We start from the raw sequence: 17959 nt of genomic DNA, 5'->3' as shown, positions 1-17959 counted from the left end.
CCATGTCAAGCACTGCTGTTGTGGTAGGAGCCACAGGGTCACCAGCCTCCCTGTGCCCGGTGGTGCCCTCGACCTGCACGTGGCCTCCACCACCCAGCGCCTCCCTGTTACTGGGGCAGCATCGCTGTAGCTCACGCGCGGTTCCAGAGCAGGCCTCCTCAAATAACCCGGCACCCTGAAGCACGTGCTCACTAGAAGATACTCAAAAAGCAGACTTTTAATTTTCATTCTTTGAAGGATCGATTAGCCCTTGTGCAACAATAATGATTTAGTTGGGATAAACTGTCAACTGTTTCACGGACGGTGCCCACCGCTGCATCACCGTGTCAGGCACCACTGCTTCTCTCTGCTCAAGCCTTCTGTCCACTCCTTCGTCCCATCCGTCTGACCATAGGCCCTCTGACCACTAAGCCAAATTGACGATCATGTGTATGCTGTCAGGGGAATAAGAGTAGAGCCCAGAAGGTGGGATCAGGGGCCAGAGTTTGGTTTCAGTTCACGCTTCATCACTTGCTGAGTACCAGTGGCTGGTTAACTTCTCAAAGTCTCAAGTTTCTTATATGAGAAATGGGGGAAAGAACAGGATTCTGAGAATTAAATGAACCCCTCAAGTAATAAGGTAAGGCCGCAGTAAGGTAGCAAATTAGTAAACGAGCAATAACTGTTAGCCAAGAGCAGTCCACGCTGCCACAGCAGCAAAGTCAGTTATAGGGTCCTCGCATCTGCTCAGGAATTCAGAGAGGCAGGGCGGGGGCGGGGGGATGTTTGCATTAATATGTAACGTGGACTGTATGGATTAAACCAGTGATCAATGCATAATTTTAAAAGGTTGAATAGAAAAACGGCTGCCTTGGGAACCACAGAGCAGCCCTAAATAACTGCCTGGAATTTTGCTGTCATTCAAGCCCCATTTATCCTTGGCTGCCCATCGGATTTTTCATAGATGTATGTTATTCTTCTGACCATTTGCCTTTTTATTTGTGTTTTAAATGTATGTTTAAAATCTGGGCCGTTTTGCAAAAATCCTTTGGCTTTCTAAATTTCAAGTTTAATTGGCTTTTGCAATCCATTTTTATTCTTAAGCCTGATTAGAATTAATTTCTGGCACCTATTCTTTTCTCATTTGTGAACTACCTGCCCTGGCTTCTGCAGGCACTTCTAGTAGGCGTGGAATTTGTATTCTGGGTCACTGAGGCTTCTGAAAGGACACTTAAGAAAATGTCAGAGAAATAGAAGAAATCCTAGTGGAAAAACAAATGGCACAGCCTATTGTGTGCAGTTAATGGAAATCTAATTTAGTTTTATTGCCAGTGGATGTCTCTCAAACAGAAAGCTAAGTGAAAGGCAGCCACTTCAAGCTCCCTGGAATCAAGGGTGAGGCGAGTGGTTTCGTCCCTGCGTGGTGGCCGCTTGGCTAAGTGGTCTCAGCTTCCCTGGGTCTGCACCTCTCCCGAGCCGCCCCCTTACTGGAGGTTGGCTCGCTGCTCTCGCGTCCCTTCCAGCTCCAGTTTGCTTTTCCTCTAGAAGTAAAAGCGCTGACTGTTTACATGTTTGTTGTCGGTTTTCCTCCTGTGCTGTATTATGCCGATGGTGTCATGAATCACTGCTTTTCCTGCTTTCAGAATTTTCCAAACTTTAGTCTTTATTGTATGTTATGAGTGTTTCCTTTGTTCTACCTATATATTGCAGACACTGTAGATACTAGTTTTTAAAAAGTAGTAAAATATTAATGTGACTCCAAAATTCAGAACTGTATAAACAATCTTACTTAAAAAGGGTCCCTCCTGTCTCCGTCCCCTCCCCACCACCTCCTTTTCACTCCGCCTTGTTTCCCAGTTCCTTTGATTCTGCAGTCTGTTCCATTCCGCTTTCTAGTAGGCTGATGCTGCTAAGTCTGTGCAACCCCATGGACTGAAGCCCGCCAGGCTCCTCCATCCATGGGATTTTCCGGGCAACAGTACTGGAGTGAGGTGCCATTGCCTTCTCCCTTCTAGTAGGCAGTCAGTCTCATTTCTATTTCATCATTCCAATGGTGTTTGTTTATTTTTGTTTTATGCGAATGAACAGGTTCATTATATAGATATTATATACATTCACTTGTATCAGATCAGTTCAGTTCACTTTAGTCGCTCAGTCATGTCCGACTCTTTGCGACCCTATGAATCGCAGCACACCAGGCCTCCCTGTCCATCACCAATTCCCGGAGTTCACTCAGACTCACGTCCATCAAGTCAGTGATGCCATCCAGCCATCTCATCCTCTGTCGTCCCCTTTTCCTCCTGCCCCCAATCCCTCCCAGCATCAGACTCTTTTCCATTGAGTCAACTCTTTGCATGAGGTGGCCAAAGTACTGGAGTTTCAGCTTTAGCATCATTCCTTCCAAAGAAATCCCAGGGCTGATCTCCTTCAGAATGGACTGGTTGGATCCCCTTGCAGTCCAAGGGACTCTCAAGAGTCTTCTCCAATACCACAGTTCAAAAGCATCAATTCTTCGGCGCTCAGCCTTCGTCACAGTCCAACTCTCACATCCATACATGACCACAGGAGAAACCATAGCCTTGACTAGACGGACCTGTGTTGGCAAAGTAATGTCTCTGCTTTTGAATATGCTATCTAGGTTGGTCATAACTTTTCTTCCAAGGAGTAAGCGTCTTTTAATTTCATGGCTGCAGTCACCATCTGTAGTGATTTTGGAGCCCAGAAAAATTGTATAGAATATATTCATTTAAATATACTTTGGCCACACCAAGTGGCTTGTGGCATCTTAGTTCCCCAATCAGGGATCAAACCCGGACCCTCAGCAGTGAAAGTGCAGAGTCCTAACTGGACTGCCAGGGAATTCTCAGATTCATAATATAATTTTCTCTTCTTTCTTGCATGAAAAGTACCATAGTAAGATTGCTTTTTCCACCTCGTGGGGCTTGGTAGTTCTAGTAGGGGTAGAATTTGATGATAGACCACATATCATTTCAGAGTGGTTGTCCTCATATTTTAATTAATATTATGTCTTTTAAGTACTCCACAGTATGGATCAGTCAGTTCAGTCGCTCAGTCGTGTCCGACTCTTTGCGACCCCATGGACTGCAGCATGCCAGACTTCCCTGTCCATCATGAACTCCAAGAGCTTGCTTAAAGTCATGTCCATCGAGTAGGTGATGCCATCCAACCATCTCATCCTCTGTCGTCCCCTTCTCCTCCTGGCCCTCAATCTTTCCCAGCATCAGGGTCTTTTTCCAGTGAGTCAGTTCTTCACATCAGGTGGCCAAAGTACTGGAGTACTGTCTGGATAGCCCAGACTTTATTTAACCTCTCTCTCTCTTTTTGCGTGTGGACATTTCTTTGGTTTTCGGTACTTGGTAATTTTAGATAATGCTACGGTGAAAACCTCGTTATGTCTGTATTAATTCTGGAGGTGTATTCAGGGCAAATAGCCAGAAGTGGAAGAACGAGGTCAGGAGATGAATGCAAATGCAGTCTTGTTGGATACTGCCAGATTTACCTCCAGAATGGTCCCCCCGGTTTTCACTTCCATCGGCAGTGTGTGAGAGTTCATCTTTTCCCAGGCCTCGCCAAAAGAATGTCGTCTTGCTTTTCAGTCTCCGCCAACGCATTGGCTGAAAAACACCGAGGCATTGCTGTTTTATTCTGCACTTCTCTGTCCAAGTTCCTCTTCACAGGTTTAAGGCTCGTTTTCTTTTTTTTGGTGAATTATCTGTTCATGTATTTCCCCCATTTTTCTATGGAGTTTTCGGCCATTAAGCCAATGAGTTTATTCCACTGCCAGTCTCTTTTCTTCCTCTTTCGGGATACACTGTTTCTATTTTGTCATGACATAGAAAAGAGTTCATTAATAAGAAATTCCCTATGCTCTCCTATGTTTAAAGCTTTTACTATGGATTTGGTACTGAAAGCCCAGCGTTGCTGAATGTAAAATTCTTGGTCCATGTATTTTTTTTTTAATTGAGTTGTTTGAATATGTGGCCTCACTGTTCGTCGTTTGTATGCTGTTTCGGAAGTCTGATGCGAGGCAGGTGGCTTTGCCTCTCCAAGACGTTTGATCTCTTTGCCTGGAGACCTTGAGGATTCTTTCATCGTTGAGGTCTCATGCTTCTGCTGGGACGCGTCTTCTATTTGGTCCTTCAGGGACCATCACCTGGTTCACATGTATCCTGCTCCACGATCTTGTGTTTCTTCTTTCGCTGACTCCAGTTATATAAATGCTGTTTCTTCTTCGCCTGTCTTCCATTTCCACTACCTTCTCTCGGATTCTTCTTTGTCTCTTTGTCATCTTCTTGGTTATTTCCTTGTTTTTCTTCAGGTCTTCTCTCTAAGTCTGCATTGAATCATTCCTTGTGTATCTTGTAATTTAGAGTTCAGTTCTGACATGATTTTCTTTTCCTTCTGTTTCTCCCTTGAGTTCACAGTTCTCTGTATTTTGTTCATGTTTGTTCTAAACATCAAGCAATTATTTATATCCCCAAATGCTTGTTTGAGCACATCTAATTTCATTTTCAAGTATCATCTTACACTTTTCTTCTGCTTCTTGGATTTCTTTTATTGGGGAAGAGGGTCATCGGTTGAGCTGTTTTGAATGGTTTTAAAATTTTTTAAATTCTTTTGTGGTAGTTTTCTATAGTTCTGTAGAATTTTTTCTGTTCCTTTTTGTGGATTTTTGGTTGTATAGAAGGTTTTGCAGCTCTCTGGTGCCCTCTTCTGTTAGTGTAGCAAAGTGCAGAATCTTTAGTGGAATTTTTTTGTTTTAGAGGGAGGTGGGGAATGGTTTTATAAAGCCTCTAATTTTTTAGGTTTGTTTTGTGAAGCCCTAGACTTCCTCTTTTGTTTCTCTTATGCCTCCTTACCTAATGGCCAAAAAAATAGCTTACTTTCTTTTGCCCCTTTCTCTGCCATTGTAACCATGCCTTTCGAAAACCGTGGTTTCAAATTGAGCACACATTTGAATCTCTTTTCCGTGGTCTCTGATCAGATCCACCAGGACACTCTTAGGATTAGGATGCTCGCTCCGTCTGGCACTGGTTTTCGGTCTCCTGGCCCCTCGCTAGTCCCTGTCTTCTCTCCCCTCCTCAGCTTGTGCTCAGTTACTTCTCTCTTGAGTCCATCTCCCTCCCAGGCGAAGACCTGCTTTGTTGTTAAAGACGGGAGCATTTTATACACTGGCTAAGCAGCTTCGGGCTGATGACAGCTGTGATTAGTGACTGGTGATTGTGAAGACAATGTATTTAGTCACTGCAATGTGCCAGGGATTCTATGCTTCTGCATTATTTTATTTAATTATCATAAAGTCTCTTTTCTTCCCCACTTTCTGAACCACTCCCTGAAACTTAGCTCCTGTATCACTTTTTGGAGTTTGAAAGTGAAAGTCTCTCAGTCGTGTCCGACTCTTTGTGACCCCATGGACTATAATGTCCATGGAATTCTCTAGGCCAGAATACTGGAGTGGGTAGCCTTTCCCTTCTCCAGGGGATCTTCCCAACCCAGGGATTGAACCCAGGTCTCCCACATTGCAGGCGGATTCTTTACCAGCTGAGCTACCAGGGAAACCTGAATTTGTTGTAGCTTATTGGACAGTAAATGGCAGAAACACGTTTCCAGCCTTGTCCTGGCCTTTGGGGTCACAGGGCAACAAGTGCAGGGCGCGTCCGGCCTCAGAGGCTTCACAGGACTTCATGCCTAGACTGTCCTTTCTCACCTGGTCTCAGGTCACGTTGTAAGGATGGTGAAAACCCAGTTTGCTGGTATTTCCAGTGGCGCGGAGGGTCATGTGTCTTGTAAGGAAATGGCATGTGAATAAGTTGGTGCAAAAGGAAAAGAGGTGATCAGCACGATCAGAATGGTGTCTTTAATTTCCTGAAGCCTGCCCATTACATGTGGCATAGGGCCTTGTTCAATGCTGATACCAAATGAATGTCAATTTCAGTATGTTCACTGATGATAAGACTTCAGTTCAGTTCAGTTCAGTCGCTCAGTCGTGTCCGACTTTTTCGACCCCATGAATCGCAGCACGCCAGGCCACCCTGTCCATCACCAACTCCCGGAGTTCACTCAGACTCACATCCATTGAGTCGGTGATGCCATCCAGCCATCTCATCCTCTGTCGTCCCCTTCTCCTCCTGCCCCCAATCCCTCCCAGCATCAGACTCTTTTCCAATGAGTCAACTCTTCGCATGAGGTGGCCAAAGTACTGGAGTTTCAGCTTTAGCATCATTCCTTTCAAAGAAATCCTAGGGCTGATCTCCTTCAGAATGAACTGGTTGGATTTCCTTGCAGTCCAAGGAACTCTCAAGAGTCTTCTCCAACACCACAGTTCAAAAGCATCAATTCTTCGGCGCTCAGCCTTCTTCACAGTCCAACTCTCACATCCATACCTGACCACTGGAAAAGCCATGGCCTTGACTAGACGGAACTTTGTTGGCACAGTAATGTCTCTGCTTTTGAATATGCTATCTAGGTTGGTCATAACTGTTCTTACAAGGAGTAAGTGTCTTTTAATTTCATGGCTGCGGTTACCATCTGCAATGATTTTGGAGCCCAAAAAAATAAAGTTGATTTTATTAAAAAAAAAAAAAATATAAAGATGATAAGACTTACTGAGTTTCATTTCCACATTGTGGTTTTTGATATAGACTGGTGAAGACACTGTTTTAATTTATTTGCATTATTCCTCTTGGTTTACAGTTATTTGCTGGCATAAAAGATGGAGAAAACCTGCAGCTTTTTGAACAGAGTTCCCGCTCTGCCCATAAACAAGAGACACATACGCTGGAGGCCACGAAGCTCGTCGAGTTTGACCTTAAGCAAACACTTACCCGGCTTATGACACATATCTTTGGAGACGGTAGGTACTAAATGCCTTTGTCTTTGGGGGCTTAAATATTCAACAGTTATCATCTTCCTGAAATCATTAATCCTACTTGTGTCTAGAGTTTTTGTTCTAAGTTGTAGTTAATGGTTTCAGTCCTTAGTGAGATAGAGCTTATGGATTTCCTGGTTCATTCCATGTGAGGAGCAGGAGGATATGAAAATGGAATTAGCTGGAGAAAGAAAAATGATTACGGCTTTTGATAAGAATGATAATGAATTGAGATCAGTCTCATCAATGGAGAGGAAGTGAACAGGCTGATTAATGTCGGAGTATTAATATATTATCATTGGTCAGCCTTGATCGATGGGGCAGGATTCTTAACTGTGTGAGCGAGCACAGCGGAAGATTTTACACTCTGACATACTGATCACCACTGTCAGCAGCAAAATACCAACAGTTTCTTGGAGGGAGAACAGTGTTTTTAAGATGTGGATTCTCACTTTAATCACTTGCCCTTTATTCTTTCTCTGAGAAATTGTAACGTTTCCGTTTCCCCTCCAACTCTTTTTGATTTACTTGAGATAATATTTTTGTCTGTTTGTATAAAGACGTAAAGAAAAGGGGAGATTGTTCCTTAATTACGGCCTAATTTTTTTAAGGATTTTGTTCATTCATTCATTTGCTGTTGGCTCTGCCGGGTCTTTGTTGCTGTGCGGGCCTTCTCTAGTTGCGGTGAGCGGCGGCCCCTCTGCTGCCGTGTGCAGGCTGGCTTCTCGCCACCGTGACTCCTCCTGCTGTGGAGCGCAGGCTCTCGGGCTCAGGGCTCAGTAGTTGGCTGCAGCCCGTGGGCTTGGTAGTGGCGGCTCACGGGCTCCGTTGCTCCCGTGGTGGGTGGCATCTTCCAGATCAGGGATCGAACCCACGTGTCCTATAGAGGCAGGCGACTCGTCACCACTGAGCCACCGGGAGACCCCTGGGATCTGCATTTAAAAATGTTTAGAAAACAGAAGGCCTGCGTGGTTAGGGTCGTCTTTTATTCTCGTACTCTTGTGAGCTTTTTAAAAGAACAGGTTCTTTATCGAAGTGTGATTGACAAAAAGTGAACTATATATATATCTAGAGTGTATAATCAGCTATGTTTATAATGCAACAAACAACACATTTACACAGTTTTATGAGTCTTGACATTTGTGCACACCCGTGAGACCACTGTGGCGTCGAGCTGATCAGTGGGTCCGTCCCCCCAGGCCCCCTCTGGTGCCTCGTAGACGCGCCTTCCTGTGTGTCCTGTGTGTCCTCACCCCGGGCAGCCGGTGACCTGCGTTCTGCCACTGCGGTTGGTTTGCTTCTGGGTTTACACGGGTGAGGCCTATGCTGCGTATTCTCCCGCCACTCCTGCCGGCACCTTCACGTAGCGCGATTATTTGCAGATTGATCCGTGTTGTAGCGTCATGTCAGCGGTTGGTTCCCTTTTTCTTGATGAGCAGTGTTCCTGGCGTTACCTGGCCATCCGTTGAGAGACCTTTGGCTTGTCTCTAGTCTTCTGCTGTTACAGGTGAATCTGTGCATATTCACCTACATGTCTTTGTCTGGACTAATGCGTTCATTTCTTTTTGTTAAGTGCCCAGGAGTACCATGGTTGGATCATTTGAGGTGAATTTTCACTTTCTAGGAAGCTGCTAAGCTGTCCAGTAGCACATGGAAACTGCTTGTGCTCCGAGGTGGCCAGGCGCTGAAAGTTTAGCCATTCTGATAGGACAGGAGTGATTTGTCAAATAAACATTAGGTTACATGAGTAACTCTTCCAAATGAACAAGGAAAAATCAACCTGTGAGAGAAACGGGTGATCATGAAGGCAACAAGTGACATGGTTATTAGTAGAATGACTCTTGAATGTGTTAAGAGATGCTCACTCTCGTTAGTAATCAGGAGAAGCACATGAAAGCTACCTGAGCCGCCCTTAGTCGCTGTTCATGTGTGAGAAAGCTGAAAGCCCAGCAGCTGTGAGTATCGACATAGATATAAACATGGGCTACAGCACACAGCCTGGGCCTTTCAGGCGTCTGCAGCGCTGTCCCCCTGGGAGCTTGGCCACCCGCTCGCTCCTCCTGTGCCCCTCACTTTCCCTACCTCTAGATTTCCCTACTTATGTGTGAGCTCAAATATGCGGTTAAAAAGAGTCTGATTATGATTTATTAAGCAAGGTTTCTTCAAATATCTTGACTGTTCATGTTCTATTTAAGAAACCACTAATAACCCCATATATTGTGTATATTCATACTTTTTTTTTAAAAAAGTACATCAATTTCATGCTACTGTCTTTTTCTAGGAGGCAGAGAGTGGTACTACAGAGAAGGTCCAAACCAGGCTTTCGAGTATGTTTATAGGGTTCTACTAAAACAAAACAGAAATGCAGTTACATGTGACAAAATGTGATGATTTGATAAAACTGAATAGTGAGTGTGTAGATGTTTGCTGTTTTCTCCTTCTGTCTCTTTGTTTGGAATATTTCATGTTAAAATGGTATAATGTAATTGTGAGGCAGGTTTCAGATAGAGATTGCTGATGCAAAAATCTTTTTATAGCCAGCTTCTCTTTACTTTCGTGATAAAAGATAGGAATTGTGATATTTTTAGCAGTAATGTAATCCAGTTAACACTGGAATAATACAGGGAGATGGATTGTGCTATTCAGGGCATTTTCGAGGCAAGTAATGGTAAAGGAATTCTAACATCTCCTTGGATACAAGGAGATACAACCAGTCCATCCTAAGGGAAATCAGCCCTGAATTGCAAGGACTGATGTGAAGCTGAAGCTCCAATACTCTGGCCACCTGATGGGAAGAACTGACTCACTGGAAAAGACCCTGATTCTGGGAAAGATTTAAGGCAGGAGGAGAAGGGGAGGACAGAGCATGAGATGGTTGGATGGCATCACTGACTCGATGGACATGAGTTTGAGCAAGCTCCAGGAGATGGTGAAGGACAGAGAGGCCTGGTGTGCTACATGCAGTGCGTGGGGTCGCAAAGAGTCAGACACAGCTGAGCGACTGAATAGCAACAGTTCTAACACTTTAGGGAGATAGTAGTCTGTCTCAAATTGCTTTACAAAAAAATTCAGGATCATCTCAATTTTTCTGTTGTCAACCTATGAAGAAAATTGATTTTAAGCCCTCCTTATTTATATCTTGCTACACATTTCTATCATCACATGATCCCCCGCTTGTGAGATTTGTTGTTGTTGTTAGTTGCTAAGTTGTGTCTAACTCTTTTCTGACCCCATGGGCCCCCACCAGGCTCCTCTGTCCGTGCAATTCTCCAGGCAAGAATACTGGAGTGGGTTGCCATTTCCTTCTCCAGGGGATCTTCTCAATCCAACCCAGGGATTGGACCCATGTCTCCTGTACTTAGCAGGTGAATTCGGATTCTTGACCGCTGAGCCACCAAGGAAAGCCCTTGTGCGGTTTAGAAGCTGCCTTGCAGTTACACGGGTAACCGAGCGGTTCTGAACTGGCGGATAGCTTCCTTTCTCTCACAGCTGGCATTTGTGTCTCTCCTATTTCTTTGTTATTTTTCATTCCTTTTGCCCCCCTCCCCTTGCTTACTCTCCTGGCCCCTCCACCTGGGTAATTCTCACTTACCTCTGATTTCACCTCGGGTGTCCTCCAGCCAGGAGCTGTCCTGGAGTCTGTGTTGAACTCTGGGGAGCCGCCTCTTCTGTGCTCCTCTGAAGTCCCTCGGGTGGGTTTCACTTTGCTGGGTTTTCACCATGCTGCTGGCGTCCCACTACTGGGTACATGAGACACAGTCCCAGTCTTTGAGCAGCTGAGAGTGAAGTCCTCTCCCGGGGAGGCCCGAGTGTCAAGGGAACGTGTAGGAAGGGCGGGTCCTCCGGGATCCGGCCAGGAGAGCTCCCAGTGGGGGACATCTGAGCTGCCTTAGTCACTGAGAGAGAGCATGGAGCTGGACCATGTGAAAGATTGAAAAGAAGAAAAATATGGCCACTTGGAGATGGCCTCATAGAACCAGAAATATTACATTTAAGTTCTCTTTCCTCCACTTGCTCTGAAATCTTGAACTGGTCATTTAGTGCTTTAGGTCTTAGTATTTTTAAAGCCCAAGATAATAAATAGTACTGTTTCCCATGAGAATAAAGTGAGATAACATATGTGAACAGGGCCCTTTAAGAAGATATTAAATGCGTGTGTAAATATGAAAAAAACGAATAAGGAAGGGCAGGAAAATGAAGGCAATTAAATGGGGCCATACAATCAAAGAACGGTAGTTTCGTTGGCTTCGGAGAAGGCAATGGCACCCCACTCCAGTACTTTTGCCTGGAAAATCCCATGGATGGAGGAGCCTGGTGGGCTGCAGTCCATGGGGTCGATAGAGTCAGACACGACTGAGCGACTTCACTTTCACTTTCCACTTTCATGCATTGGAGAAGGAAATGGCAACCCCCTCCAGTGTTCTTGCCTGGAGAATCCCAGGGACGGGGGAGCCTGGTGGGCTGCCGTCTATGGGGTCGCACAGAGTTGGCCACGACTGAAGCGACTTAACAGTAGCAGCAGTTTCATTGGCTTGTCTTTGTTTTGCCTAGTAAGATGAGATGTAAACTTATGCCAGACAACAGCACAGCAGTTCAGACTGGCATTGATGGTGTCCTAAAACTCTTTCTGGGCTCCAGCAGGTAATTAAACAGGCATGCACGCTGCTCGACCTTGTATATGTTATAAAGATGTTCCCAGGAGCCCTGAGGACATGCCTTCCTCTGAACGTAGTCTTGAACTTTCCTTTGTCTTATTATTCTTTATGTGAATAGCTTTCAAAACTGAGCATTGAGGTCTAAGTGTCCAGGTAGCTGTTTTCCTTATAGAAAACCATTCCCGCAGTGTATGAGTTTTCTCATACACCTCTTATGCCCATGGCCGAGAATTAAGAATCTCAAGTTTTGAAACAGCAATGAAGTTGTGGCATCTCTATTTCAGGCAAACATTTGCTTTATTTTTAAAATGCTACCGGCTTAGACGTTTAGGTTTTAGATTTCAGTACAGATCAGAGTTACTATTTCATAAATCTTCGCACTTACTTTTTTGTTTTGAGACCAGAGTCAGCAGAATAATAGAGTGGCAATAAAGTATCCACCTGCTCAGAGAGTACTTCTTGTCCCGGGCACTGAAGTTGGTCTGTGAAAAAGCCTTTTATTTTTTCTTTCCTTGCAGCCTTTTATTTTTTCTTTCCTTCCAGCCATGAGATCATCCTTAACCCCATTCACACAGATGCTGAACACCCCAAAAATCCTCCCGCACGCCTCATCTGCCCAGCCTCGCCCAGCCCAGTGCACCTTTGCGGGGTATCGCTGAAGGGGTGTTGGGGCGTTTGTATCATCCACTGAGATGCTTCTCGGGCGAGAGGAGGTGCCCCCGCCAGGCTCACGCTGTGAACTTGAAGAGTGAGGAGCTGTGTTACAGGGGGCAGGCTGTGTGCCCTCACAGCGCTCAGGGGGGTGAGTGTTCGCAGCTCCCTGGGACCTGGCTGAAGGGACGCCACGCTCTGACTTCACACGTTTCAGGGGGTCATTTAGTTGTTTTATTTGGGGTAGGGGTGCTAGTTGCTGAGAAACGTCTCAGTAAACCTTCTGGGTACAAGCCGCCTGGACGTCTTTTAGAGCGGCAGTCCCCAGCGTTTTTGGTACTGGGGATGGGTTTTGTGGAAGACAGTTTTTCCATGGACTGGGCAGGGGTCGGGGGGTGGTTTGGGGATGATTCAAGCGCATCACATCTATTGTGCTCTTTATTTCTAATCTACTGCCGCCACTCATCTGATGGGCGGTACCGATCCTCACCTGGAGGTTGGGGCCCCTGGTTTAGAGTAATAATGGCTGTAGTAGTGATGATTACAGGAAGAGAGAGTAGTTAACAGTGTCAGATGCTGCATTACGCTCTCACAAGGACTTTCTTTGTTCTGACCTGCATCTGTGACGTAGGTGTGACTGTAATCTACAGTTTTAAGATTTGGGAACCTGGACACGGAGCAATGGAGTACCAAGTAACCACACAGCTCGGGAGTAACCTGAGGCCTGGTTTGAGCCTCTCAGATGGTCAAGAATATGCTTGCAATGCAGGAAGTCCAAATTGGGAGGACCCCTGGAGAAAGGAATAGCTACTCCCTCCAGTATTCTTGCTTGGGAAATCCCATGGACAGAGCAGCCTGGTGGGCTACAGTCCACGGGGTCGCAAAGAGTCGGACACGACTGAGTGATTGACACTTTCACTTTGAGTCCCCTAATTTTGACTTCCGAGCCTGTGTTAGATGTTAGCTCTTTTGAAAGGAGAGACATCATTTCAATATTATTTCTGACACTGGTGTTTCCAAAAGCCATGATGTAAAAAAAAAAAATGGGGCCTCCTCCTGGGTGTTGCCCATGACTTTGTAGCTCTGACTCCCCTGTAGCTGCTCTGGATAAAGTCCTGCCCATAACGGCAAATTCAGGTACATTTCAGGTACCAAAGATCATTTGTAAACTTCAAATTCAGTCCTTCTTTAATCAGCTAATGAACAGGAACTGCCTGGACAGGCCTCAGAATTATTCAGCAACTCTTTTTTTCATTTGTTTTTATGGTCCACGTTTTTTACTGTTTTAAATTATTAGTGTTGTATTCCTTTGTTCTTGAAAAGCAAAATTAAAAATTACAACATGCTGTTTCCTTTGGCAATTTGTTGTTATTACAGCTGCTTTAGTTTCAGGGTTGTTTTTTTTCCCCCACTCGCCAAAGCAGTTGATTATTTTCTGCTAACATTTCAATTGCACCAGCATCCTAAGGCTGTTAAAAGAGAGGTTATCCGTTTAGAATTGGAAAGAGAGAAAATAACCTGCAGACAGCTTTTATGCTCATGGAATTCCTGACATTTTTTTTAACTTTGCTGAATTGTTTCCCTCCGTCTTGTGCCGTCTGTAGCAGATGGTTTCTTTAAGAGCAGCTCAGGTTGGGTGGAGGACTCCTCACATTGTGGTCTCACTTTCTGTCCTTCCGGGCTTCCAGCCCGTCTCCCTGCTGAAGGCTGACATTTCCCTGTAGGAAGCACGGGCCTCCCGGCACAGTTTAGACGAATGCATCTGAAGAAGAGATGGACTGTGATCCCCTGCTGCTGGCTAGATGCATCGCTGTGGGCGAGTCACATCTCTGTTTCAGAACCGAGCAGGCTCGGCGTTGTCCGTGAGACGCGCTCCCCACTGCCCATCCCGGACCTAGCTGTGGGTGACCCGTGTCTGTCTCAGAGCAGCCGCAGCAGTGGCTCCTCACCCGTGGGCACGCCCTTCCCAGTGCTGTCCGCATCCAAAGGCTAGCTGTGGCCGGAACCTGAAGGCCCGGCCTTTTGGGCCCCAGCCCGGCGCTCCCTTCCGCTTCACTGCCCTGCTCCCCAGTTCTCAGGGGCTGCATGCCGGCCCCAGGGCCCCAAGCTCTCCGGACCTTCAGTCCAGGAGAGGTTTGGGGGCCTGTCGGATGCACTCACAGCCCTGATGGGGACGCGGCAGGTCTCGCACCCGGGGCTCGGCTCTCTCCAGGCCTATAGCTCCTCAGAGCCGCAGCCCCAGGTGTGCTGGTGACGGCTTTGGTCCCCCTTCTCTCGCCAGCAGGGAGCCCCTGCTGTCCCAGCACCTGACTGCAGGCCTCTGGCCTCGCTCGTATCCCAAGCCAGCAGCGCGTGTTCCTGCAGGTGGCGAGCTCCTGGCGGTTCTCCCGATTGTGGACCCCAAGCCCAGCAACGCGGAGCTTTGCCCTCTCTGCCCCTTTGCTTTTCCGGCCTGTGTCTGGCCGGGGGAAGTATTTCTCTCGTCTTTGATCACAGCCTGGCCTGTGCAGTTTTCTCTGTTCTATCACGGCTGTCGTGGTGCGTGGGGAGCAGGAGGCTGACGGTGCGCTCTTGGCTGGTGGCGCTTGGCCTGGAAGCCAAGCGGGGTCCGTCTCCATGGTCTGCCCAGGGGAGGGCAGCGGAGGGCCATGCCGCCCGCCGTCTGGTGCAGATCGCATCTCGGCGTTTTCTAACTGTAAATGTCGAGGAAAGGTGTGAGCCGGCATGGTCCTGCGTCTGTGAGACGGGAGCAGGGGTGATGATCATGCCGTGTTCACGGCCGCCTGTCCTCAGCGTAAAGGCTGGATTGAAGGAGGCCCATGAACCATCTCGTGTAGCGGCGCTGTAGTAAATAAACGATGGACATCAGTGACCTTAGCGTGCACTTTAGGAATGTTTCTTTTTCTTCATGTTTTTATGAAAACCCGAGAGAGAGTTTAGACCGTGGTTTGATTTGCAATGCGTGCCTGTCGAAAATCACCCATTGAGTGTTTAAGTTTTTACACACTTAATAAATTGTCACCAAAGCACTGCGAGATGAATGTTGTTCTTATTTTGACCAAGACCGAGGCAGGGAGAACTGAAGGAACGTGCCTGAGGCCCTTCGGCTTGAGGTGGTGGAGCTGGATTCGGTCACGCGTCTGTGGTCGCTCTCTCTGCGCACGGGGGACCCACCCACATCTCTGGGGCCAGACACGGATTGGGGGTGGGCCTCTGTGTCACTGCGTGAGAGCGGCGTGGTGTGAGATGACGTGGTGTTTCTGTGTAGAGAAGGAGGGGAACGAGAAGTGCACGCGTGTGTTTGCTCACGTCTGTTAATAAAAAGGAAACCCTGAAAGTTTACCCAGTGGGATTCAGGGGGCAGAGGAGCCAGGAACCAGTATGCTGGTGAGACTTGTAAACAATGCTTATTTTTATTTCCGTTTGATTGATGTAACTGACATAGAACACTGTGTTGGTATATGATGGAATGATTGGATATATGATGGAATGATTGGATATATGATGGAATGATTGGATATAGGTGTATATTGCAAAAGGATCGCCACGGTAAGTTTACTTAACTCCAGTCACCTCGCAAACTTAGAATTTTTTTCACTCATGGCCTGTTTATGCAGGAAAATGTATTCTTTTTACAGTGTTTCAATTTTGAACCCTGTGAATATATTACTTACTCAAAAAAATTTTTTTTTAAAGGCTATTAGAGCAGAGCAGTATTGAGAAGTGTGAAAAAAGGCCTGTCCACTCTTGGTACAGATTCAGCTTAGAGGGCTGCGGGTCTGATTTAGACATCGTTTGCTTTTATAGAAGCTAGCAGAAAGACCTGCTTTCCCGTGCATGTGTGCTAAGTTGCTTCAGTCGTTTGCGACCTTGTGGTCTGTAGGCCTCCAGGCCCCTCTGTCCATGGGACTCTCCAGGCCAGAACACCGGAGCGGGTTGCCATTTCCTCCTCCAGGGGATCTTCCCAAGCCAGGGATCAAACTTGCATCTCATGCATGCCTTGTGTCTCCTGCACTGGCAGGCGAGTTCTTTACTGCTAGCCCACCGGGAAGCCCCCTTTCCTCGACCTAAACTCTCTCCTCTGCCAGGTGGCCGCAGAGTTGACGGGTGATTGATTGAGTTTCAGAGGGTCCTGAAAGTACACAAAATGTTTGTCATATTGGATAAGACGTGCTCAGTTTTCCACAAGTTTTAAGATTTATTGCCTCCCCCTAAAGTGTTGCAAATTAATTTATTTGCTATTTATTTTACTGAGAAAATAGTCTTTTGGTGTCATCAGCTAATCTGCCATTAGCAGATTTGATCATGGGAAAGGCAAGACTGCCTGTAACGCTCCGTGCCTGTTTTTCTCCGGTGTCTTTGCAGGACTGGACGTCAGATGGGTGGACTGCTACTTCCCTTTCACTCATCCCTCCTTCGAGATGGAGATCAACTTCCACGGGGAATGGCTGGAGGTTCTGGGCTGTGGGGTGATGGAGCAGCAGCTGGTAAACTCAGGTACGGGAGGACCCTGCGTGTGGGCACAGCTCTCCTGAGAGCTCTCCTCTTCCCAGGGAGCTGCATGTTCGTGCTGTCTGCATCCACGTCTGCACCCTCCTGCAGGGCTTGCCGCCCGGCCTCTGTGCTTGCATCGCTGTCCGGATTTATTGCGCTGCCCCCAGGAGAGCACCATCTCTCTCGCCTGGTTTTTCGGAGGCTTCCTGCTCTTGGAGCTCTTCCTTGTCAGCGCCGAGTGTGGGTTTGCTCTGAGACATTACGATGTCATGTTTGTTGATCGGCTGCTTTGGGATCGCCCACAAGCCTTTGAGGCATGTCCCACGAGAGCTGTCTGTCTTCCAGACTATTTAGGAACAACGCCAGCCTGAGGTCCCTTTTTTGGTTCCCACTGTGTTTGGAACTGTGCCCCGGTCCAGCAGGTGTTTCATAAGCGCTGAGAGCGCAGTGTAAGACACATAGGCCCGTCTCATTTGCTGGTTTGTCCTCGACCCTCCCTGTTGGCTGGACCACCCGATGCGGAGGGAGTGGAAAATGGGGGCTCTGATGAAATTCTCCCTGGACTTTAGCTCTTCTCTGTAGGACCATTGTTTCATGAAAATGATTATTTCTAGGAATCCTCCAGGGATCCATGGTTAGGACTTGATCTCACTGCCAAGAGCCTCAGGTCAGGGAACTAGGATCCTACAAAGCCACAAGGTCCAACCCCCACCCCCACCACCCCCCCCACAAAAAAAAAAATTATTTCTACACTTAATTTCAGAGCTGTGAATTGTTTTTTTAAGTCACTGTCAGAATTTAAGTTTAAAAATGTTTTATCACATTGGGAATCCTCCAAGGGAAGTTGGCTAGGATTTGGCACCGGGGTATGAGGGTCCCTGCATGGGCAGGAGGAGGAGGAAGGGGGCTGATGCTGACAGCCTCCACCGCCCCCCAAGCCCCCTCCCCACGTAGATGGACATGTCCTCTGTGGCCGGGGGGTGAGGCGGCTCGGACTCAGGCTGGTCATGGGCTTCCTGCCACAGCAGACCGGAGGGGAGCGGGCCCTCTTGGGGACTCAGAGCTGAGGATGGACCCTGTGTTAAGGTCCAGGGGTGAGAGAATGAGGCTGGAGGGAGACAGGAGACGGGGAGTCGGCGCTGCCTGGCCTGGGCCGTGGGGCCCGCCCTGGGCTCAGACCCAGCCAGCTGTGGGGTTCCTCTCCACTCGGCCAGGCAAGGCTCACGGGAGAGCCCAGCCCCGGGCCACACCCTTCTTGGATGGTTCTCCAACGTTGGGTCTTTCCTGGAGA

General features: G+C 47.2%; 1 protein-coding gene across 37 annotated transcripts in view; it reads left to right on the top strand.

The window, feature by feature from the left end:
- The window catches only part of FARS2 (phenylalanyl-tRNA synthetase 2, mitochondrial), a 310200-nt gene that overhangs the window by 71097 nt on the left and 221144 nt on the right, over positions 1 to 17959 (top strand). For 27 of the 37 annotated variants that reach the window (XR_015152578.1, XR_015152577.1, XM_086370378.1 and 24 more), the window contains 2 exons: positions 6694 to 6853; positions 16540 to 16671. Coding sequence is in view for 35 of the 37 variants with exons in the window: in XM_086370378.1 (XP_086226504.1) it covers positions 6694 to 6853; positions 16540 to 16671 (292 nt within the window). In the remaining 2 variants the exon portion in view is untranslated. The remainder of the gene's footprint in view (positions 1 to 6693; positions 6854 to 16539; positions 16672 to 17959) is intronic. The other 10 variants (XM_086370386.1, XM_086370380.1, XM_086370374.1 and 7 more) reach the window with 1 other exon arrangement.

Source organism: Bos grunniens, chromosome 23 (genome assembly GCF_055505025.1).
Source record: "Bos grunniens cultivar Pamir isolate PY7600 chromosome 23, Bosgru_T2T1.0, whole genome shotgun sequence".
Lineage (NCBI taxonomy): Eukaryota > Metazoa > Chordata > Mammalia > Artiodactyla > Bovidae > Bos > Bos grunniens.
The sequence above is the reverse complement of the archived record's forward strand: the minus strand, read 5'-3'. Positions and strand labels throughout refer to the sequence as shown.